A 26,787-nucleotide genomic window follows, 5' to 3' on the forward strand; every position below is an offset into this window, starting at 1 on the left:
AAAACTTTTCTTTGGTTCCCCACTTGTATGTTTTATTTACGCTAATACAAGAAAATAAAATTTTCCATTATTGTGTGTAGCACTGTCATCCAGTATTTAGAAGGCTACCGGCGTGAACGCTAAGATGTTCCAAAATCGATATTTTATTTTTCCTGTTTTTCCTGTTTTTCCTGTTTTTCCTGATTTTTCTGTTTTTCCTGTTTTTCCTGTATTTTTATCTTTATTATTTTGTTCATATTATTACTATTCATATCATTATTATTCACGTCATTATTTTACTTATTTATTTTTTTTTTTCTATTTTGCTATTTTTTTTGTCCTAAGTGTTCTTTCTAGAGTGCCTCTTCACAAACGCAACTCTTGACACCCCAACCTAAAAACAAATAAATGAAGAGCAATTTACTTTTATCCTTAAATAATGCAAAAGATTATTTAAAGAAGAGAAACGAAAATGGGGAGTCCGTGTACGATCATATATGTGATATAATAAATTTTATTGTAGTGGAGAAACCAGATAAATGTTATGAAAATTTTGAGATAATATCAAGTCATATAAAGGAAAGTAAAAAAAATGGTTGTACTAGTAGTAATGATGTTAATAGTAATAAAGTAGGACAAATAGATTTGAAGGATAACAATTTAGATAATTATATTTTAAGTGATTATATAAAGAAAAAAAAAGAATGGCTAGAAAAAATTAAGTTCCTATTTCAAAAGAGTTCAGAAAATAAGCCCATTCGTTTACCCTTTATAAGAAATTTGTATGAACAGGTCAAATTAATAAATTGGGCTGGTTACAATATTAAAAAAGATTTAATATGTTACATTAATAACTCCATAAAACAGATACTAAAACAATACAAGGAAGAATTAATATCATTAAACTTTTGGGGAATACTTAAGGGAATAAAAAATGATTACTATATACTAGAGGGTCAACTCAAAAAGGATACTAATATTTTTTCGCGTAAGAAAAAAAACTCCATATATTCTGACGACTCTACTCGTGAGGTATCGTCAAATGGTGGATCTTCTTCATCAATCCTCAAAAATGATAATAGCAGCAGAGGCAGAGGAAGTAGAGACAATGACAGCAGAAGTAATGAAAGTAGAAACAGTAGCAACAGAGACAGTAACAGCAGAGGTAATAATCACAGCGACAATGACGATGAACTATACGACAAAAGAGGGGACAAAGGAAGAAGGGGAAAAACAAAGAGACCAGGAAGAGAGAAAAGAAAACCTTCTAGTAGTGGCAAGTACGCGTATACAAAGGAGGACTACAACCATTTTAATAAAAATGTAAATAAACATGTATATTGGGTTTCAATTAATGGAACAGATAAATGGATTTTATTAAAATTTACGACACCAGAATATATTAAAATAGCTAGTCAAACGAACAAAATTCTTACTGGCAATATGAATCATATAATAACATCCTTTCCTAATATTGCTATAAAAGAAAAACATTACCTAAGAGCCATTATTTCTATCATCTCGTCCAATACACATATATCACCTAAAAATTATTATATTTCAAAAAGTAAAAACAAAATAAATAGAAAAAAAAAAAGGAAAAAGAGAAGAAACAATCGAGGTAATGATGAAGGGGAACAAGATGAAGAGGAGAACGAAGAGGATGACGAAGATGAAGATGAAGAGGACGAGGAGGACGAAGATGATAAACAACGATATGATGAGGAGGAGGAAAGTCAAGAAGAACATAGAGACCAAAACGAAGAAGAAGAACAAGAAGAAAAAGAAGATTATGAGACACCATATAATGACGAGATAGTTGAAAATAAGAAATTCCAATACGACACTAATTTTTTACAAAATATTGAAAATTGGGTATATTCTAAACATCATTTTTTACCTAATGGACATATAGATTACCCTAAGAAGATGAAATCCAAAAGGAATAAAAAAATTCAAAATATTATTAAACAAAATCCTCCTTTAAAAGTTTTAAGAAATATTAACCCTCAAAAAGAAAATCAACACAGTCATACATGGAAAATAAAACACCTTAACCATGGTCATTATTATGGTGTTCATAACTCACATTATGACATAATTATCATTTATAATTTCTTTTTTTATGGAGCCTTTACAGTGTATTTTAATAAGCAATATTTTAATTTCTACATAGGTAATGGAATAAAATCAAAGCACGCATTTATTCATACTTACCAACCAGGCAAAGTTTATTCAGATAAAAGTGAACTCTCGGAAGAAGACCAAACAAGTTAGGGGTTGAAAAGAGGGTGCAAGAAAACACAACGGATAAAGTGAAATGCACACAAAAAAAAAAAAAAAAAAAAAAAAAGAAGTGTACCAATTTAAAAAAATTTATTAAAATATTTCTTTTTTCTTTTTTTTTTATTAATTTCTTCCCCATTTATAAAAGTGCATTTTATTTTCGCTCAATGATTCCCATTAAGTTTATGTATGCGTCTTATAACTTTCAAATCAGAACTATGATATTCTTTACATATCTTCCTAACTCTGTCTCATATATTAGGTGGTAAGATGTATTGTTAAAACATACTCTTTTTTAATAGAGCAAAGTAAAAAGATGCCACTCATTCAAAGGCTGTTCTGTCGTTTATCAGTTTAACATAATATATGAGCTCAAATAATAACACCGAATAAATATTCTTAAAAATTATATTTGATGATTATATTAAGGACCTATATAAAGGCTAAAACAGATAACAGTAAATATTTCATTACTCTTAATAATAAAACTTTACTTTAATTGAAATTTTCGTGAAAAAAGTGTTAATAAAAATGTAAATATTGTCCATGCTTTTTGCAAATCCATTTTAGCTCATATTTGCATTAAAAACAAATTTAATATATATTTTTAAAATGTTGAAGATGATGAATGCGTTCTTCTGATCTTTAAAATAATATACATGTTGCTTCACAAAATGCTTAACGCTGTTATGGAATATTAACAATGATGGGGTGAAGAACACATGGAGTTAAAGATGGCCCAAATAAATAATACATTTAAATATTACGCATAAATATATATATATATATATATATATATATATATATATATATATATATATATATATATATATACATATACATATATCCATTCATGTGTGTATATATTTTTTACGTGCGCACATTCACTAAAAACCCTGTGCAATGCAACGTTGTTTTAATGTCTTGCCCTTGCTCAGACAAAAAGGCACAGATACTGAGGAAAAACTGTGTTAGCAGAATAACTAGCTACAAATATAACATTAAAGCAAGTATAATTTTCAAAATATATCAAACAAGTAAAATTCTTTTTTTTTTTTTTACTAAAAATAGAGAGTTATTATTCAAAGACATTTAGAAAAAGAAAAAAAAAAAAATTTAAATACATCATCAAAGTAAACACAATATTATTATTATCATCATAATTAGCAGGAATACTGAACCTTAAGATTCTACAATTCGTTAACAGTATAAAATATATAGCTATTTTGTGGTCAACATTTAAAATAAAACGTAGCAGTTTTAAAAAAATTTATGAAAAAATAACTTCAAAGGGGTTTGCAACTTTTTTTTTTTTTATTTTTTACTTTTTATTTATTTGTTTTATTTTATTTTTATCTATTCACAACAGAGTTTTCCAAAAGTTAAAAATAAATAGGGTTACAAGAAAATTTAAAATATAAAAACAGAAACGTTTACAAAAATATTCCAAAAAAAAAAAAAAAAAAAAAATCATATATTTGTACGAGGATACAACAAAAAAGCTAATTCCACCATTTAACTAAGCCTAATCCATCCTGTTGAACAGTACCCTTTTTCAAAAAAATATTAAAAAATAAAATTGTTAACATTGTAAAAAATTGCGAAAATTTTGAAGACTGCAAAAAAACGCAATTATTCATTTCTTTGTTTTTCATGTTACTGTTATAGACATGGAGGGGGTTGATTCATCTTTATTCATGTCATTTGGGTCTTTAAAAAAAAAAAAAAAAAAAGTCATAAGTGCTTATACATACATACGTACATACGTACATACGTACATGTATATATATATGTACACGTGCGCATTACGCGGATGAGTTAATTTCACAAACGCCGCACATTTTAATCAGAGTTTTCTTTTGTTTTATTTGTTTACCGCTAAAATAGGTGTCCAAAATTCTCACCCGTATCAACTCATTTTTGGTATAAAAAAATTTTATACCTTCATATGTCCAGTACCACTCTTTCTTTTCATTGTCACTTCAAAAAAAATAGGCATCATCATTATTAATTTATGTACGTTGTAATTATTCAGTTGTTTGTAAAATACTCATTCTTATTAGACTAAAAAAAAAAAAAAAAATGTTCAACTTACAACTCTTTCGGTTCTCTTAAATTTGCACAGTTAACCCTTATGTTTTCAAAAAACCCCAAACTTACTGTGAACGTACAAGTAGGAAAAAAAGCTAGTAATTCATAATTATACAATTTAAGGAATAGGACAAGGAAACAAGTTGGAGTGGCATGTATGTGAATATACACTTGTACAGGTATAAACACACACATAAAGCATATATATATATATATATATACATATACACCCATATACACACATATGTACGTAAAAAGATGAAGACATATGAATAACTTATTATTCCGTTGGAGTCTGAGCTTTTGACAAATCCTTCAATAATTTCATTCTCAAAAGGGGAAAAAAAAACTAAGCGGAAAATTACTATAAATCTAATTTCTCCTGTTCCTCGTAGTATTTCCTTATTTTTTACATCTAATATATCATACAGACCCACACAGAAACCAACATTTTTCAACACCTGTTATAAAGACGTAAGCACATAATACATTTCTTGCAATAGGCAATTACTATCACGCTTTGCAACACAGTTTAAATGAACAAAAAAAAAAAAAAAAAGAAAGAAATGTCAACAAATATGTGTAAAATTATATAAATGAACCCTCATTTTAAGCAAATTCTTTTATAACACACTCACAGACACTCTACAATATAAATGTTCATCTCACATTCTTTGCTTAAGTTCACACGGATATATATATATATGTAAATGTATATGCATTTATATATATTCGTATATAATGGCCATATTTCCATATTTTGTGCAAAATTTTACCTTATCAATATATTTAGCTCTCAGTAAGTATTCTATCACATTTTTTATATCCTCATCTTTAAAATGAGCTTCAACATTTATAACATCTTCCATAAGAAAAAGAGAAAACATTCTAATGTAAATTATTAAAATAAATTAAAAATAAAGGTTAAGCAACTTGTGCCATTATAAATAGGTGTTGTATTTCGCCGAAAATAAACAAAAAGCATAAATAAAAATTAATATACTAAAGTGTACATTATGAATAAATGTATAATGAAACGTGAATTAGCCTCATAATAAGTTAATTGTACATGCGTACGTATTTACATACATACATACATGAATACATTCCTATTTACTTATATTCATGTATTCCTCTCTTAAATTTTGTTCGGAAAATACATAAAAAAATTAGAGTAGGTTATAAAATACATGTATACATATACACAACTAAAAAAGTAAGAGAAGAATAAAAAAAAAAAAAAAAAATTCTATAAAAATTTTAAGGAATCTTAACATTTTATGTATTATATTATTTTACATACATTTTTCTTATTCCCTCTTTGTAAATTTTATTATATTTCCCCTCTATATATTATTGTTTAAATGATTTTATTTTTACATGAATTATTTTAAAAAATATTTATATATATTTATGTGTATAATTTTTTTTTTTTTTTTTTTTTAATATATTTGTTTTTGGCTACTTAATGTTGTTACCCTTATTGGTTTGTTTTGTTCATAGTTATTAAAGTAGAAGATTTATTTTGAAATTCATATTTATTTTTTCATAAATAATTCATCTATATATTTATTCATTATTAAGATTTTTATTTTTTAAAAAATACATATAATTCTTATACATTGTGCGGTTTTAGTTACTTCCCCCCCTCCTCCAATTTTTTTGCTCTTGTAAGTTACTAATATATATTCCTTTACTTACAAGGTATAAATTATTGGCCACTCTAAACTTTTGCTCTCTTTCAAAAAAGATGATACGGTAACATACGATATATGAATATATATTTATGTATGTATGTATGTACTTAACTGTTTACATATATATACTTGTGCAAATGTAAATGCATACTGCAGATGTATTAATTTCTATGAGATAATTTGAACAGGCAAATACATGGCATTTTTCTGATTGCGATTCATATCCCATTTTGTGGCATTGTTGTAGCGCATGTATACATACATATATATATGTATGTGTATATGTATGTGTATATGTGGGTGTATATGCATCTGCATATGTATCTGCATATGTATCTGCATATGTATCTGCATATGTATCTGCATATGTATCTGCATATGTATCTGTATATGTATTTCTATATGTATTCCTATAGTATTTCTTTATGTATCTATATATGTATACATTTTTACTCATTAAAGCCCGTTCAGATAATACCCCCATGTGTGCCCATTTTGCATGTATATATACAACCCCTTAAGTATTAGTACAACACCGAATGTGTTTATACTACATCATACATGCTAACTTAATTTTTCACATCCTAACGTATACATTAATGTGCACCCATTCGTAGAATAGTTAAAGATCAGTGATTGTAATAATTTTAAACAAAACCCCAGAAATAATTTCTTTTTTTATTTCTAAATTTCTTATACGATACAATTTATATGAGGAGTGTTGGGTACTTTTTTTTTTTTTTTTTTGGTCATTTGGCTAGTCGCATTTTAAAATAGTTGACAGAATATTTTAGTTTAAAAAAAAAAAAAAAAAGAGATAAAATATAAGAGAAAAGAAAAAACATAAAATTGAGAAGATATAAGAGAAGAGAGAAAAACTAGAAGATAACAGAGAAAACGTTAACGGTTATACTTAAAGAATTAATACAAGGAGGGACAGATAAATGATGAAATAAAAATGAAAAAATGGAAAGAGACAAGATGGCATATAAATATAATATTGATGTTTTTTCATCAATTTTTTGATAGGATTAATTATTCGATGAGAAATACCTTTTTACATGACCATTACATTTACTTAAAATTTAAAAAAAATAAAGTAATTGGATTGTTGTCAATAATTAACTCGTCTGTCTGTTTAGTTATCTCTCCTATAGTTGGGTATTATTGTGACAAACATAAGAAAGAAAGAATCAAAATTCTGCAAATTATTTCTATAACATACCTTCTAGTTAATATTATTCATTACATGTTCATAAGAACAAACAGTTTAAGTCTAATAATATTCGTAACTGCTATATCGAAGATGTTGCATGAATGCTCTCATGTAATAACGGAATCTATTTTTATAGAGAGTATAGATAAAGGTTAATTTGTTGAAATAATTCATACTTTTTTCTTTTTATGTATTTAATTTATTTTTATTCACATATAAATGATCTAAATAATGGTCTGCATTTGGTTAAGCTGATGATTACGTGCTTATGTGCACGAATACATACATATACACACTCCCACATGTATACACTCTTACATTTATGCACATTTTACTTACATAACTTGCTAAAACTTTCCGCAGGAAAGAAAAGCATAATTTTCACGTATCAGAAACTCATAAGTACAGTTGCTACTATGTTAGGCCCCTTTTTTTGTTTAATACTATTTTATTTATATAATGATAAGTGGAATATCAAAAATATATTTATAATTTTTCAATTTTCTATTTTAACTATTCTTCCTCAAACACTTATAAGTTTTCTATGGAAGAATAGTTATAGTGAAACGGTTAGAAGTCCAGAAGAAGTAGACTTAATAATAAAAAAAAATGATGAAAAGCATATGTTTTGTTTTTCTACCAATCATATTCCTTATATTGTTTTTATATCGCATATAATAACCCTGGCTGGAGCAGGTTACCACCTTTTTTTTCTTTTTTTTTAAATGAGTACATATACATATATATACGTACATATATATATATATATATATATATATATATATATATATATATATATATATGTATGTACACGTACACATGCATTTTTACTAGTGTACACCATTTTAATCGTTTGAAATGGTTAAACATAAACAAAAGACGTTGCTCATATATACATTTTGTATCATTTATAACATGCGTAATTTCATATAAATACGTTTTTGACTAACTTCCTCTTTATAGGTATGACATTTAAGTATTTTTCATTATATTTGAAGTCTGAATATAAGGTATCACCTATTCTGATGTGCGTTCTTAACATTGTTATTCCAGTGTTGTTGACCTTCTTTACATACAGTAATTTAAAAGAGAAACAAACTTTTAAGTAGATATACAGACAAACGAACAAACGAATGAACCAGCGAAATACACACTTAGCATTCTCATTTAAAATACTCATGCAGAATGCATACGTCAACCTTGTTATTTTTAAATTAAAATTTTGTATCTTTTTTTTTTTTTTTTTTGAAGTTTCTCAAAAATTGTCAAAATCACTGGGAAGGGCACAGGTTTCTCTGTTTTTCACAACCATCGGTTTTTTGTAATTACTCGAAACTGATATTTAAACAGATACATAAATTCGCATAAATATTGTTAATATTTTTTTCATGATCACATTTGTACGTAAGTACGTACATATATAAATATAAATAAATAAGTAAATAAATATAAATATATGTATATATATATATATATATATATGCATGCCTTATTTTAACCAGGTTGCTGTGTTCACTGCTATATATACATAACTACCAAGACGTTCTGAAAGTCCACGTTTTTAGGTAATCATAGTGTACACAAAGCTGCGTATTTACCCTTTTATGTGCCTTACATATTCAGAGAATAATATATAATAATATGTAACAATATATAATAATATATTATAATATACATTTGTTTCCCCTTTTTTGTTGACAGGAGTGTTTTTCAAAATTGTACAAACTCAATAGATAAAAGTATTCTATATGATTTTATTGATACCAACAGATACACAGGTTTAAATACAAAATGGAACGTGAATGCAAGTTGCACGCATATTTATTACCCATATATTTTCACATATAATATATAACATGTATATATATATATATATATTTATTCAATATACATGAATTTATCCTTGTACATTCAATTTAACATGCCCACGTATATTCACCTATACATGCTTGTTTATATGTATTATTTAACCTTCAAAATGTAGGAAGGTGGATGGGTGTACAAAGTTTATACTATTTGGTTTGGTCTATCAGCGCATATTTTGGTATTAAAAAATTAAAATATATTGAAAAGGAATGCTTATTTTATTTTATTTTTTTTCCTGCACAATGTGTTCCATCGACCTTTAATTTTTCAGGAGGATGGCTGTCTGACATATCGTCCTACAGGCATACATTTAAAATAACAAGTAATTAATCCTTTTTTTTTTTTTTTTTTTTCTTTTTCTTTTCCCTTTTTCATTTTTTCTTTATATATGTGCCCAAATGTAAATAAAGTGCACTGCATAGTAGAATAATAATATTCTGTTAATGTCACAGTAAATATAATAACACCACAATATCTTCTTCCTTCAGCCTTTTTCTATTTGATCTCATTAATAATATATGCCCCCCTTTTGTGGCTTGTACCTGTTAAGGAAACCATATAAATGAAACAGTTATCTAATAGAGAAAAAAAAAAAAAAAAAAAAATATACAGTTATGGATAAAAAAAGTCAGATTTTTTAATGTAAAAAAAAAAAAAATCTAAGTGAGTATAAAACTTTTACTTCTTATCTTAATATACATAATTTATTTAATATAAAATTTTGAATTAAAGTTTTTTGTATGTTTAAATTTGTTTATAAGTATATAAAAATTTTTTTTTTTTTTTTAGAAAACCAAAATTTATACTATCATTATTTTGTACTTACGTTGTTGGATATACTTACATAAAAATATGGCATAATATTTTAATTTTACTTTGTACTCTATGTCTTTAATTTTTTAATAGTTCTTGGTTTTTTTTTTAACCTTTATTTAATAAATTTTTATATATTGTTTTTTTTCCACTCCCTCTTTTTTTTTTTATTATGTCTGTTGTCATTCCTTTTCAATTGTTTATTAACCATTAAAACTTATCTAAAAATACAACTGAACTTTCTCAGAAATTTCAGCCTCTATAATTTTTTTCAAATGGTTGTTTCAACTGTTTTTATAAAAAAAAAAAAAAAAAAAAAAAAAACAGAAAAAAAGAAAAAAAGAAAGTAAGAATAAAAAAAGAACATTAAAAGGGAAATGAAAATTCATAAAAAATTAAGTCTATTTATGTCATATTTTCAATATTACATACATATATAGACATGTACCCTATTCGGAAAATATATTAAAACATATTTAATAAACATATTCTCTTTTAATTTGGGATGGTCAAATTTTGCTAAAGTTTATCTTATTACATTTTATGTCAGCTTAACGGTAAGAAAAATATTTATGAACACATTATTATTTATAAAAAACTAATACGATATTCTTAAAAAATGATAACCATTGATCTTCATTCGTCAAAATAATTTGTAAAAATAATAGTAGCCCAATATGAAGTTCTCAAAAAGGTATATTTATGAAAACGTAAATACTCCTTTTAACTTAATACTGACATTTTGTAAAAGTCAGAACAGGCATATTATAGTTATGTATACATATACATACAGCCATACGTACATATACATACGCATATACATACACATATACATATATGCATATGTTACAACAAATTAACAAAAGAAAAGTATTAAAATCAAATTTAAACACAAAATTGCACAGGCCAGACTTCCCTACTTGCACAATGTTTCGAATAGTACTGTGTTCAACTTGACATAACCAAAAGAAAAAAAAGAGATGGATGTAACAACTATTCGTTAAAACTACTTTCCCTTTTACATTTTTGTATTCAATTTCATGTATACCGAAATTTTTAAAATGGTTAACAATTTTTATGAATCATTTCCATGAACATTTTTTCTAGGCGTATATGCACAATGTACATATTATCACTTCCCTATTTCAGCCTTTACTGAAATCATTACTTCAAAAATGAAAATAGTGCATCCGTGAACTGCTTTCATAATTAAATAAATAAAATAAAATAAAATAAAACAAAAAAGAGTAAAATAAAGTAATAATTCAAATGAAATTAAACTAATTATTGTTAAATAAATAATAAAATCAAAAATTCTGAACAAAAGGCAACACATGCCTTGCCTGTTCATAACATCCTTACTATAAAAGGATAAAAACTGTTCATAATTTTTTTTTTTTTTTTTCTCGCCATTATTAATAATGTTTCCTTTTAAAATTAGAAATGAAAAAAACAAAAAATTATCTTTATGTATTACTCCTTTCCCTTTTTTCTTTTTATTTCTACTACCATACTCTTCATTTCAACCTTTTTATTATCAATAGGGGATTCTTTTGTCCCTTTATATTTTTAATTACATATCATGAAAAAATAATTTCCTTTATAAACTATCATAATAACTTAAATATATTTTTTTTACACATTTAGTTTACTTCTCTATTCCAAAAAGGAAAAAAGATGTGCCAAAAATGTTAACAGTTGAAATATGCATATACATATATAGATATACATACATATATATTCTTAAAATGTACGCTTGTGCGTGGCTTGAGTTCTACCATTTTCAAGGATCAAAACTTTTTTTAATCCCTTAATTGCTCCTTTTTTATTGTTGCTACATTGAGAACTACCAGTTGTAAGAAAAACTCAAATTAAAATTTTGAAACTTATTTTTTAATAAAAAAATAAAACAAATTATGACTATAATTTTTTCTTTAAATAAAAAAAAGAGTAAAAATGGAAGAACTAAGATTTGTTCTATTTTCTTACATCAATACAGTGTGGTTAAATAGAAAAATTGTTCTTTCTTAACATAACAAACAAGATAATTTCATGTACAAATATATCGCTAATTTTGTTGTTTCACGGTTTTCTTTTTTTCGTATATGAGTCCATACCATCTGCATTTATGAAGAGAACTATTTGCATCTTTTCTATTTTTATTTTATACCTTTTTTGCTAACTGATCAATATTTTTACAATTCGAAAAAAAGGTTATAACACTTTTTTACGTACAGTAGAACGGGTGTGCTAAATGCACTTTTTTATTTTAACAACTGATATATTATTATGATACTTTTAATTTTTCATTATATTTTGAAGAGCATGTTATATATATATATATATATATATATATATATATATTTTTATTTATTAATAATCACTTATATTTAAATTTACTAAAAGTTTCGAATTTTTTATTCCTTTCACACTTACAAAAAGCGTATCATCCACTGTAGCCACATATGTATGACCAAATTCTGTTGCTCTGTATGTATATGTAGGTATAAATATATTTATATGTATATACATATGGGTAAGTAAATAAATAAATAAATAAATAAATAAATAAATAAATATATATATATATATATATATATATATATATATATATATATATATATATATACATATACATATATATATGACATGCTTTCAACTATAACATTCTTCAGTTGTTCGTTTTCTTGTTTTAATATTTGCCTTGCTTATCCATTCATTACTTTTATTTATGACATTTTTTTTTGTTTTTGACATAATGACATTTATACACACAATTATTTGTTACGCATGAATGATACTGATTTAATGTATTTTGAATATATTAAATATTTTAAAATGAAATTGGTTTCATTTTCTATTTAGTGTTTCTATTTTACTTCTTAACTATTTTTAAATTTTTCTTGTCCTTTCTTTTCCTTTTTTTTTTTTGTTTCAGTAAGTTTTAAATGTACATATGTAAGAAACTACATTATATTTAGATGGAACAGCTGAAAACGCAGAATTAGTCGTTACGTTTTTTTCGTTTTTTTTTGTTTTTTTTTTTTTTTTTTTTTTTTTTTTTTTTTTTTTTTTTTTTTTTTTTTTTTTTTTTTTTTTTTTTTTTTTTTTCTTTTTAATCCTCATTTTGAAGGCTAAATTATTATTTTTTTTTTTTCTTTTCTCCTTTTATTGCTCCCTGTTTAATTAACAGTAATATTTTATATGTACAACACTTGAAGTGCAGTATATTCAAAATATTATTGTAATCTTTGCACATACACAGTGTTACGAAAAAGATAAAAGCAGAGAAACATTTTGATATAATTAGCAGAAATAAATGAAACAATATAATTATAATTTCATGTTCATAAATTAAAAAAATAAAAAATAACAAATAAAAAAGAGTTTATTGAAAATAGGTGCAACATAGTTAATATTGCGTGTCTATATTTTTTTTTTTTTTTTTTTTCTTTCATTTGGTTGATTCTACAGTGTATATATATATATATATGTAAATATATGTTTTTCCTAATTTATTTTCATAAATCCTATTCAGCATTAGCATTTTTTTAAAACTATCAAATATTTGCAGTTTGTATATATATGTGAAAGTGCGTGTATAGTATATATGTATTTATATATGCACATGCATATATGTATAATATATATGATGCATCTTCATCACTAAACGAAAAAGGAGCATTCTATGTGTGCAAACGCAGACAGGAAATTTTATTTTAATTTTAATCTTTCAATTTTGTAGAAGTCTTCCTAATTCATAATTTTTTTTTCTGTTCTATTTTTTGTTTGAATTAAATTAGCAGTACATACATTTTTTTTTTTTTTTTACATACTTGTTATATTCATATATAACTATGTATTAAAGAGTATAGACATAATAAATTTGTACACGTGTATTTTGTTTTTCTTGTATAATTGGAAAATTTAAACTATATTTTTGTTTTGAAAATTTTTATTTTTTATTTGGATTTATTTTTTTTTTTTTTTTTGTTTTACCTTTTTATTTGTTTCATACACTTATTCGTTTTGTCCTACTTATTATATTTGTTAGTTTGCTTTATTCATTCTTTCTTTTTTATAAATGCAGCGGTTATAAATATAAATGAGAAAAAATAAATTACATTTGTGCATAAATAGGTGTTTCATTTCATTTTTAAAAATGTAAATATTTTTAGACAACCGTAAATAGTGTTAGTGTAGATGTTTGAACAAGTTGTTTTAGTACATGAGTTGCTGAACTATATACTTATGTTTTCGAAAATTTAGAAAAACTATGTGCTATATTGCTATTTTTCTATATTGCTATTTTTCCATCTTGCTATATTGCTATATTGCTATTTTTCCATTTTGCTATCGTTCCATTTTAATCTGACTACACATTCACCTAAACATTATCTTAAAATTTCATTTTTTTAAGTAAATTTTTTTAATTTAAAATTTTCTTTTTCCTTTTTCCTTTTTCCTTTTTTTTTTTTTTTTTTTTTTTTTTTTCTTTTTTCTTTTTTTTTTCTGTTTATTGTCATGTTTTATATTATTCTTTCAAAATTTTCCTTAAAAATGAAATCGTAACGATATATAAAAATTATGTAGCCTTTTGTTCTTTCCCCCCATGCTGTTGTAAATACATATTGTATGTTTCCTTAAAAATAAACTTTAATTCTGCATGAATTATATATATATATATATATATATAAATGTATATGTATATGTATATTTATAATATATACAAATGTGTATATGACTGGTTATACCCCTCTTTTTTGTGCTAAAAATGCTAATTTTTTTTCTTTACAGTAATTGCTTATTTAAACCTAATTTAAAGAATTTATTTCAAATTTTAATTCTTAAAAATAGTAAAAAGTTCATATTATACTGTTTCATTCATAATTAATTTGGGTAATTTTTTCTCTCCATTCATTAGCTTATTTTTATTTTTCACAAAAACAAAAAACAAAAAACAAAAAATACGCTCATAATTCATACACATAGATATACATACTCGTACGTATAGATATACATACTCGTACGTATAGATATACATACCGTACACATAGATGCACAAATACGTACATACATATATGCATATATACATAAAGTCTACGTACATTTGCAGCTACTTAGACATTAGTTTGTGTTTCCTTATAACCCCTACTGATTCTACGTCGTAAAAGTATTTTCAACCACTGCTCGTACAGATGTACGTGTATATCTACGCGCATATACGTACGTATATATATACATACATACGTACATACATATATAAATACATTCGTACATATATACATACATAAATACATTCGTACACATATACATACACATATACATACAAATATGCGTACACATATACGTACATATATATATATATATACGCATAAACCTACATGTATATACAAATTAGACAGTCTTTCAATTTCATGTATTCATGTTAAAAGAACACTTTATGTATGGTAAAAGTTTTTTTTCCTTTTTTTTTTTTTTTTTTACTATTATTTTAATTAAAAGCTAGAGAAGATTCTTTAAACATAAATTCTTCTTGTACATGTATGAATAGAAAACATAGCATGTAGAGCTTTTAATTTTTATATTATTTATAAAAATTTTAATTTTCTAAAAATATACTAGATGAATATATTGCTACTAATGTATTTAATTAAAACAATTTGTTATATCCTTGTCTAACTCAGTGAATCTACTATTTTTTTTTTTTTTTTTTTTTTTTTTTTTTTTTTTTATAATTAATTAATGTAGTAGCTTATGTTAACCTATGTACTATGGGAAAAAAAAGAAAAAAAGGATCATGTATGTATATATGTACATAAACAAATACATACATGGGCTTTTTACTTCCTTTCTTTTTATGTCTTTTCTTTTTATATCTTTTTATTTCTTTTCTTTTTTTTCATTTCTTTTTTTTCTTTTTCTTTTTCTTTTTCTTTTTTTTTTATGAAATTTTCCATTAATTAAAAAATTTTACAAATAATTTTTTCAAAAATAAACAAGTGCCTCAACAGATAAAAGCTTAGATACTTACAGATGTACCCCTTGTATTATTTGAATAAGTACCAAAAAGTTCTCAGCTTTATTATTATATAATTTTTTTTTATTTTCCTGTGTAAGCTTTTATTCTCCCTTAACTTCTTATCTATTTATTACTTCTATATTATCTTCTTTTCTTTTCACATCACTACTTATCGCTTCTCATTTGTTCATTCTTCTTTTCTCTTTCCCTTTTTTTTTGTTTATTCTATAATCTAACCCATTTAAAGAATCAAAGGAGGAGAGGGGATTTATTTGTATGCATATATATGTGTATATATATGTATGTATATGTGTAAAAAGATGATGGTCAATATACTACAAGATGATGCATTTGAAAAAAAGAAAAAAAGAAGACTATGCGATGTTGTTCATCCAAATCTGACGGATTTAAATTATAGTTTATTAGATCAAAAGAAAATCAACAATCATAATGGAAGTAGTGATAACGGAAGTAGAGATAACGGAAGTAGAGATAACGGAAGTAGAGATAACGGAAGTAGAGATAACGGAAGTAGAGATAACGGAAGTAGAGATAACGAAAGCAGTAAAAATGGAAGCAGTAAAAATGGAGGTAGTAAAAATGGAGGTAGTAAAAATGAAGGTGGTAAAAATAAAGGTAGTAAAAATGAAGATAGTAAAAATGGAAGTATTGACAACAGCAGCAGTGATCATAGCAGTTGTTGTAAAACCAAAAAAATTATAAAACTGGAAAATGAAAAAATAGAGGATTATTTTATTATAAAGAATTTTCTACCTATATGTGAAGAGTTTTTGTTAAAAAACTACCAAAATCTTTTTATGTATTTATTTAATAACAAACAAGAGGAAATAAATAAAATTAGAATCAAGCAGGAGCGGGAAGAACAGGAACAAGCGGATGATGATGAGCCTGTTAATGCAAATACAGAGGAACATTTGCAAGTACAAGGAAAACAAAAGGGAGAGGGGTATAACAACTGTTCTGAGTATACAAAAGAAACAGAGATAAATAGATCATATAATGCAGAGGAAGAAAAGGAGAAAAAAAAAGAAAAGAAAAAGTGTTATAATTCTGAAGCCGGAGGTAAGGAAAAAGACAGAGATGACAAACCTGACATTGTATCAAATATAAAAAAGAAATTTTCATTAACATCATTTAATTTATATGAAAGTTATGTACGAGTAACTAAAAAATCGTTAAGGGAAATAGAGTTACCATTTGATCGAGCTGTGTTATTAAATGTTATTGATAAGAAAGATAATTCAAAAAAAATTATAAAAATAATTAACAAAAAAAAAGTATTAAATGCATTTGGGGAATCATGGGAACATATGATTGAATATATTATTTCTTTAAAAGAGCATAAAAATTTAATGAAAATATTTGATATATATGATGATGGAAAAAACTTTTATATAATAATGGAAAAGTTATATGGAAAAGAACTTTTTAGTTTTCTAGTTTATAAAAAGCAAGTGAAAGAAAGTATCTGTAAATATATAATTAGCCAAATATTACAAGCAGTTAATTATTTGCATTACCACAATATCATTCACAGAGATATTAAACCTGAAAATCTTATGTTCAGAAATAAAAAGAGAAAAGATAAAACGTATGAATACAATTACGAGTTGGTACTCATTGATTATGACACCTGCCAATTTATAAACAAAAGTTATGGCAGTACTTGCAGGAATAGCGGTTACAACAATTATGGTCAGTACATCCAGTACAACCATTACAACTACTACATCAATAATAACAATAACCACTGCAATTATTATAACTTCTATACACAACATAACCTCATTTACTCGACTATAAATGGAATTATAGGTAGTCCCCTGTTAACACCAAATAAAATCATTGCTAGTGAATGTACAAAGTTATGTAGACAAAACCATGAATCGAAACAGCCAAAACAAATTTGCTCTAAGGAAATCAACCTGACCCAGCAAGCTAATTGCACTGAATGGACTTCTGAAAAAATACATACGAAAATGTTAGAAGTTAGAAGGGGAGAAAAAACAGGGAAGGATGATGTCGGTACTGCCATATCTACCAGTGCTGCTGTTGGTGCTAAGGCTTGGGCTCATGCAGGAGATTCTGGGGAAGGCGCAGTTATCCAACAGAACAGTAAATCATATCAAGGTAGAAGACAAATAAAGTTAGTAGGTACATATGGGTACATAGCTCCAGAAATCATAAAAGGATTCAATTATTCTATATCATCTGATATGTGGTCTGTAGGAATTATATTTTATATTTTGATGACAGGAATTACTCCACTCCCTATGTGTCTAATGGTTAATTATAAAAATACAAAAGAAATATTATTAAAAAAAGAAAAGAAAGGAATTAATTTTAATCTCTTATCATTTAATAATTACCCTTTAGCAAAAGATTTATGTGAAAAACTTTTGCAATTCGATCCTAATAAGAGAATGCCTGACTCTATCATTGCATCCAATCACCCCTGGCTTAAATATTTTAATATTTTAAAAAAAAATATTACGGATTTGAGATTTGGAAATAATGACATAAATTGTTGTTTTAGCCCCAACAAGCAGATAAATAATAATTGCTATGAAAGGATTAACATGAATGGTAATAATAGGATAAGCTATAAAAATTGTGATCCTAATAATTGCTCTTGTATCAGTGGAAGTGTTAACAATAGCTTCAATGGTTGCAGAAAGTGTTACAACTGCAATAGAGAGCATCTTAAGAGCTCATGTAAGAAGGGAGGAGATCACTCAGTCATTCCGTGTTACATGAACAAAGATTTATACAATGAGTACTATAAGAAATGCTATGAGTCCGGAAATTTCAATGCCATTAGTTTATATTGCAGTGGTACATATTGCTGTAATAGACATAGTAACGATAATGGTAGTAAATTTACTAATGGTGAAGGTAGTAGCAGTAGTAATGGTAATAACCATATGAAGGGGAAGCAAAAAAGCAACTCGCACAACAATAATAATGATGAAGATATGATGCACCATGCTTCAATTGAGAAAAAAGGTTTTTTGTCTAACCAACAAAACGCATGTAAAAATAAAGGTGTTGAACACGTATTATTCACAGATACTAGTTTCCCCAACTATTTATTTCACAAAAAAAAATATAACATTAGTGGTGATATTATTGTCAATACGCATTTAAATGGGGGGATAAGTAAAGGAGGAGTGAGTAAAAGAGGAGTAAGTAAAGGAGGAGTAAGTAAAGGGGGGGTAAGCAAAAATGCAAAGACAGATGGCACATCCCATTGCGGCTGCAATAATGTTCATCAACATGACCATGATTTATCAATTAACTTTACTACTAACAATTCGATGAAATTATTTCCAAAAAAGAAAAATAAAGAGGAAGGAAAAATAAAACAAAAAATACATTCGCTAAAACAGATAAACGAACAAACCAGCTATGATGAAGCTCTAGGGGAACACATAGTACTAAACAATCACAAGCATGTGCATTCAAACGGTGTATCTACAAACGGGTGCAATGACTCTATACATTTATTTGAAAACTTAATAGAAAAAAAGAAAAAAAAATATCTTTCCTCTACTAACAAATTTAATGATTTTTCTATCAACAACGAGGGAATTGTTCAAAGCAGTAACCAGTTCCATTTGCAGAAAGAGGGAGATGAAAAGGTAAAGGACAGCAACAATGCTGGCATTGTTGGCAGTATTGAAAGTGGCAGTAACAATAGCAGAAGTAGAGGGAAAAATTACAACGAAACTGCGAAAAATTGCCAACAGGAAGAATGCACGCACACTCATGAAAGACTTCAGATGATTCCAATGAATATGGTAATACAACATGATTGGAACAATCCAAATGATAAAAAAAATAAGTTGTTGGTAAATAACATGAATAATATATATGAGCAGAATAAAAGTAAGGAATTTAACAACTACACATATGATGATGGTAATAGTAATAGTAATAAATATATCAACAGTAATAGCAATAATAGCAGTAACAGTATTACATATCGCGGACCTTTAAGGTCAAAATGGCCAGGTTTATATTCCAGTAACAGGATAGTGAAAAATAATATATATGAAGAAAAAAATCAAGAATATAGCGATGACAATAATATAGGCAATCATGGCAATATAAATAATGGTAATAACAATTACTACTATACTTGTTACACACATATACCTCAAAATGTACATGAATTGAGTGAAGAAATTAATATATACGAGTTATATAATAACACAAATAGTGATGATAAGGATAGCTACTCGAACGTACATAATAATAGCCCCACTCAGTATAGTTTTCTCATTAACAATTCCATTAACAATTATGTAATTAACAGCGTTCATCATGAACATAGTAATAACAATAATAACACCAATAACAAGAACAATAGTAATAACAACAATAGTAACAACAACAATAGTAACAACAACAATAGTAACAACAACAATAGTAACAACAACAATAGTAACAACAACAATAGTAACAACAACAATAATAATAATAATCATAATAACAGTAATTACAATGGTTCATTTGTGATTGGGGTTAATTATAATATGTACAAAAATAGAATAAACAATATATCGACTCTTTCTGGAATTAGCAATAATAATGTCAACAACATAAAATTTTATAATAACTCTATGTCAACTAAGAATAATTTCGTGTATGCGAATTTATTAACAAATACAGGTTCGTGCGATTCTTCATCCGTAGTACCCAAAAATGAAGATAAAAATGAAAATCGAAATGTATGCAAAGGTGGATGCAAAGATGGATGTATAAATGGAAGCAGAAATGGATGTAGATGTGCGTGTAAAAATAAAAAAAACTTTACCTACGCCAGTAGTAGTAGTAATTGCACATATATACATTATAATACCCCCCCTAATTTATGCCCAGATAATAAATTTGAAAATACATTAAATCCTTTTGTATATGAATACTGTATGGTGAATGAAAAGGAAAGACCCCAGTTTTACATGTCTACAGTATTTGAGGATTATGAAGAACAAACAAAAAAGAAAAAAAGAAAAAAAATTTCAGCGTATTAAACAGTTAAAAAAATAAATGAAAAAGTATAAACATGTTATTTTATCGGTCAAAACAATCTGCCTATTTATGCACAGATATATTATTTGCGCAAAATAAGTGGCGCATATTAATTGGGGCAAACAAAAATGCGTTTATAATATTTTTTAACTTACAATTTTTATTTTTACTATACAACTAATATAAAAAAGTGAAAACAAAAGACACCTCAAATTATTTTACCTATTACATAAAAAATGTTCGATATACGTAACAAATATGTACGAATTCAGGGTAGCACATTTTTAAAAATACATATAATAATTCTCATATTACTGAATGCATATACGTATATACAGGCGTACATATGTGGGTATATGCGTTTAAGCTTTATGTAGTATACAAATTAAGCGGAAGACAGAATTCATATATATAAACATATATACATATATACACAAATATACACATATACATATATATACATATGCACATATATACATTTGCACATATATACATATGCACATATATACATTTGCACATATATACATATGCACATATATACATTTGCACATATATACATATGCACATATATACATATATATAATCACTTTCATATTTTACAAAGGGAACATGATATAATAATTGGTACCTTCAAATTAATCATTCATTACTAAAAAGGAGTGTTTTCAAAACAAGGAGAAATTTTATATATCGCTAGAAAATTTTGTAAAAAAAAAGAATTAATTCTTACATTACATTAAATTACATTTTAATAGCAAAGTTTGCTATTTAATACTTATTTATATATTTATGTATTGTTTTATTTATTTATTTATTTATTTATATATATATTTATTTATTTATATATTTATTTATTGTTTTATTTATATATATTCTTATTTACGTATATATTTATTTATTTTTTTTTTTTTTCAAAAAGGAGACTTGTGTATATTTTCAACATGTTTAAATAAGAGGGAATGAAGAATAATCAGCATCTGTACCATATTGCTACCAGTACTGCCAATATCACTACTGTCGTCTTTGCATACTTCATACGTGTCCATCATGTTCACCTTATGCAGTCATTGTAGTAACTATAGTCATTGTAGTAACTATAGTCATTGTGGTAACTATAGTCATTGTGGTAACTATAGTCATTGTGGTAACTATAGTCATTGTAGTAACTATAGTCATTGTAGTAACTATAGGCATTGTAGTAACTGTAGTCATTGTAATTATATTCATTTAAACAAAAAATTTATTTGCAGTATAATGGTATTTCGTTTATGTATACACAGCCTTTGTTTCATCTACTCGTCTATATGCGTACGTATTTATAAATTCTCTGAGTTCGCATATGTACACATAAAATATACATACATATCGAAAAAAAAAAAAAAAAAGAGGAAAAAAAAAAGTGTCTCTTCTACGTAAAATTTCATAGTTTAGTATTTTTAATTCGTTATTTATTTAAGCATGTATGTGTGCATGGATGGGTGGATGAATGTTGTTGTCTTGCCTTTTTTTCTAGTGCTCATTTGAATGTTTTATATTTAAATGTTTTATTTTTTTTCATTTTTGATTTTTCATTTTTGATTTTTCATTTTTGATTTTTCATTTTTGATTTTTTATTTTTCATTTTTTATTTTTGATTTTTCATTTTTTTTTATTTTTCATTTTTTATTTTTCATTTTGTATTTTTCATTTTGTATTTTTCATGTTCATTCCTCATTTCGACTTCTTACTCGTTTTAATTACTTATCTGTACTTCTCATTCGCTTTAATTTTTCATTTTAACTTCTCTCACGATATTGTAATTTCCGTAGTATATTTTTAGTTCCAATTTTTCATATTTTGTTGCTGTTCTTTTTACTCCCCACCCCTCCAACAATATTCTTTTTATTTTTTCTTTCTTTTTTTTTTTTCATAAATAAAACAAATATACTTTAACTTGTTTTCTTAATTATTCAGCAATATTAAAACTACAAAACATTCTCGCATATTTTTCGTACAATATGTTATAATATATTTTTTTTCATATTTTAAGATATAAAAAAAAAAAATAATATTTCTGCCAATGTGTTGCAATAACGTTCTCATCCATAAATGCGAAAGAGCTTTCAAGAATTTCCCATTTCCTGCGCTTTTGTTTTTATTTTTTTTTATTATCGCTTTTTTATAAACTATTATATTTTCAATTTTACAACTAATTAAGTAGAATTTTTTTTTTTTTTTTTTTTGATAATTGTTCATGTGATTTAATACCCTTTGATAAGGCGACTTAAATTAGACAAAAATTTTCAATATACAGTCAATTTTTTTTTCTTCTTTTTTTCAATTCCATGCACAATGTGTATAAATGAAAATCAAAAAGATTAATAATCTTTTCGAAAATAAAATATGGTTCATTTCATCTTTAAAAAAAAAAAAAATTTATTATATAATAATCTACCTTTTGCAAATTCATTCATTTTCACTAGTGTGTGAACCACGTTAAATGTATCCTCCGTTGCTAATTAAAAAGTTTATGCTATTTTTTTTTATTACTGTAATGATATGGAAAACAAAATATACGATTTACCTTCAAAGATTTGAAGAAAGAAAAAAGAATAAAAAAAAGGCGAAAAAATAATAGAAAAGCACATACAAATATAATGCTGCCACTACTATGTACAATAAGTATAACCAATTTTGAACTAGACCTTTTCTCTTCATTTTGACCTTAGAAAACCGTTGCATATGAAAAAAAAAGGGTAAAAACATTTAATATAGATTCATACCTATTAACACCAATTAAAAAATATACATTTTCAAAACATCTCCTTACCACCTTCACTCTGATTATTGTCAAGAGTGTAATTTCATATAATGCAAAATTTCAAGTTGTTCATTTGTTATTTAGCTTCAAAAAAAAGGACGTAATTTTTGGTCTTTTTTTTTTTTTAAATCAAAATAGTATATTCATACTAAAAATATCCATTTGATACGAATTAAAAATAGTTATATGTAAATGTGAAATTGTATTATGCTATACTATGTTATATGTATTTATATAAATATTTATTTATAATGGCTTCTAGTGAAGCCTAAAAGTTTATACTATTGCATGAAAAAATAAGATGTATATATTATTTTTTTGTTCGAAGAAACAAAAAAATAAAAAAAAAAAAAAGAAAAAAAAAATGGTGTTTTCTATTTTTTTTTTTTTCCCTTTCAATGCATTCGCTTTATTATAAAATATAAATTTTTTCTTCTGTATATTGAACATAAATAAAAAGAAAAAAAAAATAATGTTTCTTTGTGTACTTGACGCGTTTTATTATGATATAAAAAAATATGTGCATATTAACTTAGATGTAATATCTAGGTATATATATATGCATATATTTTTACATCATTTGTTTTATTCAATACTATTTTTATTTTATTTTTAAGATGTTTTATATATTATATAGAACACCCAATTACACATGTATCAATTTTCTTTCATTTTATAAAATGAAGGAAACGAAGGAAACATTGTATAACAGGAATGAAATAATAATAATAAAAAAAACCCTTTTTTTTTTTTTTTTTTTTTTTTTCTTTATCTCTCTATCCTTCTTTGGTTCTGCGCGTAAATGTACTACTGCTATATACCTTTCAATTAACCTCCAAAACCATATAATGTTCTTCCTTGTCTTTTCAGTGAGTAAACAATATCCATAGCAGTTACGGTCTTTCTCTTTGCGTGTTCAGTATACATAATTGAATCTTTTATTACATTCTCTAAGAATACCTTCAATACTCCTCTTATTTCTTCATATATTAAACCGGAGATACGTTTGACACCTCCTCTTCTTGCTAAACGTCGAATAGCTGGTTTGGTAATACCTTGAATATTATCTCTTAAAATCTTTCTGTGCCTCTTTGCTCCTCCCTTTCCCAATCCTTTACCTCCTTTTCCTCGTCCTGACATTTTTGCTTATTTTGTTAAAATATAATAAAAGTTTTTTAAAAAAAAAAAAAAAAAGGTAAAATCTCTTAAATTATAAAAAAAGAAAAATTATTGAATAAAAACACGAAAGTTTTGCTAAGTTTTTATTTTTTTTTTTTATGCATAAAGTTATTTTATTTTATTTTTGTACATAATATATATATGTATATTTTATTATTTTTTAAAATTTTTTCGACATTTACTATTTAAAAAAAAAAAAAAAAAAAAAAATGAATTGTTCAGAAATTATTTAATTTAATAATTTTTTTTTTTTTAAGTGTGCAATTTATATTTTTTTTGCAATATGCATTTTTTTTATATTTTGTGAGCTTTGAGTCGATTTTATTTATATATGTTTTATATATAATATATATCTATAATAATTATATATATATTTTTTATAATATTTTATATATATATTTATGTATTTATTATATATGTATAAAATATAAATTATTATATATATATAAATTGTTATATATATATATATGAATTATATATATATATATATATATATAAATTATATATATATTATATATATTTATTTATATATTTATATATTTATATATTTATATATATAATACATACGACATGCATATATATCAAAATTAAAATAATTGTATAAGAGCAATTTTTTAACTACATTTGTTCATACGTATTTATTTATATATTATATATATATAAATATATATATATATACATATATATATATATATGCTATATACGTATCACTAGTTCATAATATATATATTTTTTTGGGGCATTTTTAAAAGATGAAAAAAAGAATATTTACTAATTTTTAAAGCAAATAATCTATAACTATTTTCATTGATTTGTTTTAATATTTATTTTAATTGAAGATCCCCTCAGTATTACAGTTTATGTACTTTAAAATTTTACGCATTTATATATATATATTTCTTTTTCATATATTTACATATATTTACATATATTTACATATATATATATATATATATATATATATATATATATATATATATACATTTTTTTTTTCATATTATATATTTTTATATATATGTACAAACGGGTTCCTCATACATTAACATTTTTGTGCGATATCTTGCAATATTAATATAAGAAATATTCGGAAACGATATAAAAAAAAATTACTAGTGTGAATATGCATATAGCTTTTTGTGCAGAATAAAAAGAAAAAAAAAAGGTGAACAAAAGAATAAAAAAAATACAGTTTATAACAGATATTTTTCAAAAATTGTAATGTGGGAATATACGTGTTTAGCATGGATGTACAAGTAACGTAATGCATATATATATATATATATGTATGTATATTCACGTAAATATATTTAAATGAACAATTAATCCATAAAACTTTTACGTTAAATTTATTTTGATTACGCTGTTTATACGGAGTTAATGGTACAATATATATAATTTGTCCAATTTACAAAAATATGTTAAAATTTATTAAGTACGATTTGTTTATTTTATTTTTTTTTTTTTTGTCATGTTTGCATAGTACTGACAGTTTAAAAATAATATAAGAGGAATTATATTATATGAAATATATTTTTTAATAGAAAAAGAAATAATTTAATTTTTATGAAAGTATAATTTTACTAGTATGGGTAAAATAAATGAATATGTTAAAAAAGTTAAAATGTCATTATAACATAATAAAATTTTGTAGAAAAATGAAAATCAAATTTTATTCTAACACCGTTAGAAAAGAGGGTCATATAATACATACAGTATTATATTTTTTTTCCTTTTAAATGAATATTAACCTATTGTACAGTAGCACCTAATCGTTTTCCGTAAT

At 24.8% G+C, this 26,787-nt stretch overlaps 5 protein-coding genes across 5 annotated transcripts; 3 read left to right on the top strand and 2 right to left on the bottom strand.

The window, feature by feature from the left end:
• Positions 1–387: 387 nt before the first annotated feature.
• On the top strand, positions 388–2,256 carry PmUG01_09014300 (radial spoke head protein, putative; the record flags this gene model as incomplete). Its single annotated transcript, XM_029004821.1, has 1 exon — positions 388–2,256. The coding sequence occupies one exon, from the start codon at positions 388–390 to the stop codon at positions 2,254–2,256; it is 1,869 nt and encodes a 622-aa protein (XP_028861472.1).
• Positions 2,257–3,767: 1,511 nt separating this feature from the next.
• On the bottom strand, positions 3,768–5,243 carry PmUG01_09014400 (DNA-directed RNA polymerase III subunit RPC8, putative; the record flags this gene model as incomplete). Its single annotated transcript, XM_029004823.1, has 6 exons — positions 3,768–3,815; positions 3,926–3,975; positions 4,142–4,245; positions 4,364–4,424; positions 4,634–4,817; positions 5,133–5,243. 6 exons carry the CDS (start codon positions 5,241–5,243, stop codon positions 3,768–3,770), a joined length of 558 nt encoding a protein of 185 aa, XP_028861473.1.
• Positions 5,244–7,011: 1,768 nt separating this feature from the next.
• On the top strand, positions 7,012–9,697 carry PmUG01_09014500 (RNA polymerase subunit, putative; the record flags this gene model as incomplete). The annotated part of the gene is made up of 9 exons (XM_029004824.1): positions 7,012–7,420; positions 7,633–7,965; positions 8,233–8,346; positions 8,521–8,590; positions 8,772–8,834; positions 8,971–9,047; positions 9,254–9,313; positions 9,407–9,457; positions 9,624–9,697. 9 exons carry the CDS (start codon positions 7,012–7,014, stop codon positions 9,695–9,697), a joined length of 1,251 nt encoding a protein of 416 aa, XP_028861474.1.
• Positions 9,698–16,290: 6,593 nt separating this feature from the next.
• On the top strand, positions 16,291–21,027 carry PmUG01_09014600 (calcium/calmodulin-dependent protein kinase, putative; the record flags this gene model as incomplete). Its single annotated transcript, XM_029004825.1, has 1 exon — positions 16,291–21,027. One exon carries the CDS (start codon positions 16,291–16,293, stop codon positions 21,025–21,027), a length of 4,737 nt encoding a protein of 1,578 aa, XP_028861475.1.
• A 3,626-nt stretch (positions 21,028–24,653) lies between these two features.
• On the bottom strand, positions 24,654–24,965 carry H4 (histone H4, putative; the record flags this gene model as incomplete). Its single annotated transcript, XM_029004826.1, has 1 exon — positions 24,654–24,965. The coding sequence occupies one exon, from the start codon at positions 24,963–24,965 to the stop codon at positions 24,654–24,656; it is 312 nt and encodes a 103-aa protein (XP_028861476.1).
• Positions 24,966–26,787: the final 1,822 nt, after the last annotated feature.

Source organism: Plasmodium malariae, assembly GCF_900090045.1.
Source record: "Plasmodium malariae genome assembly, chromosome: 9".
Lineage (NCBI taxonomy): Eukaryota > Apicomplexa > Aconoidasida > Haemosporida > Plasmodiidae > Plasmodium > Plasmodium malariae.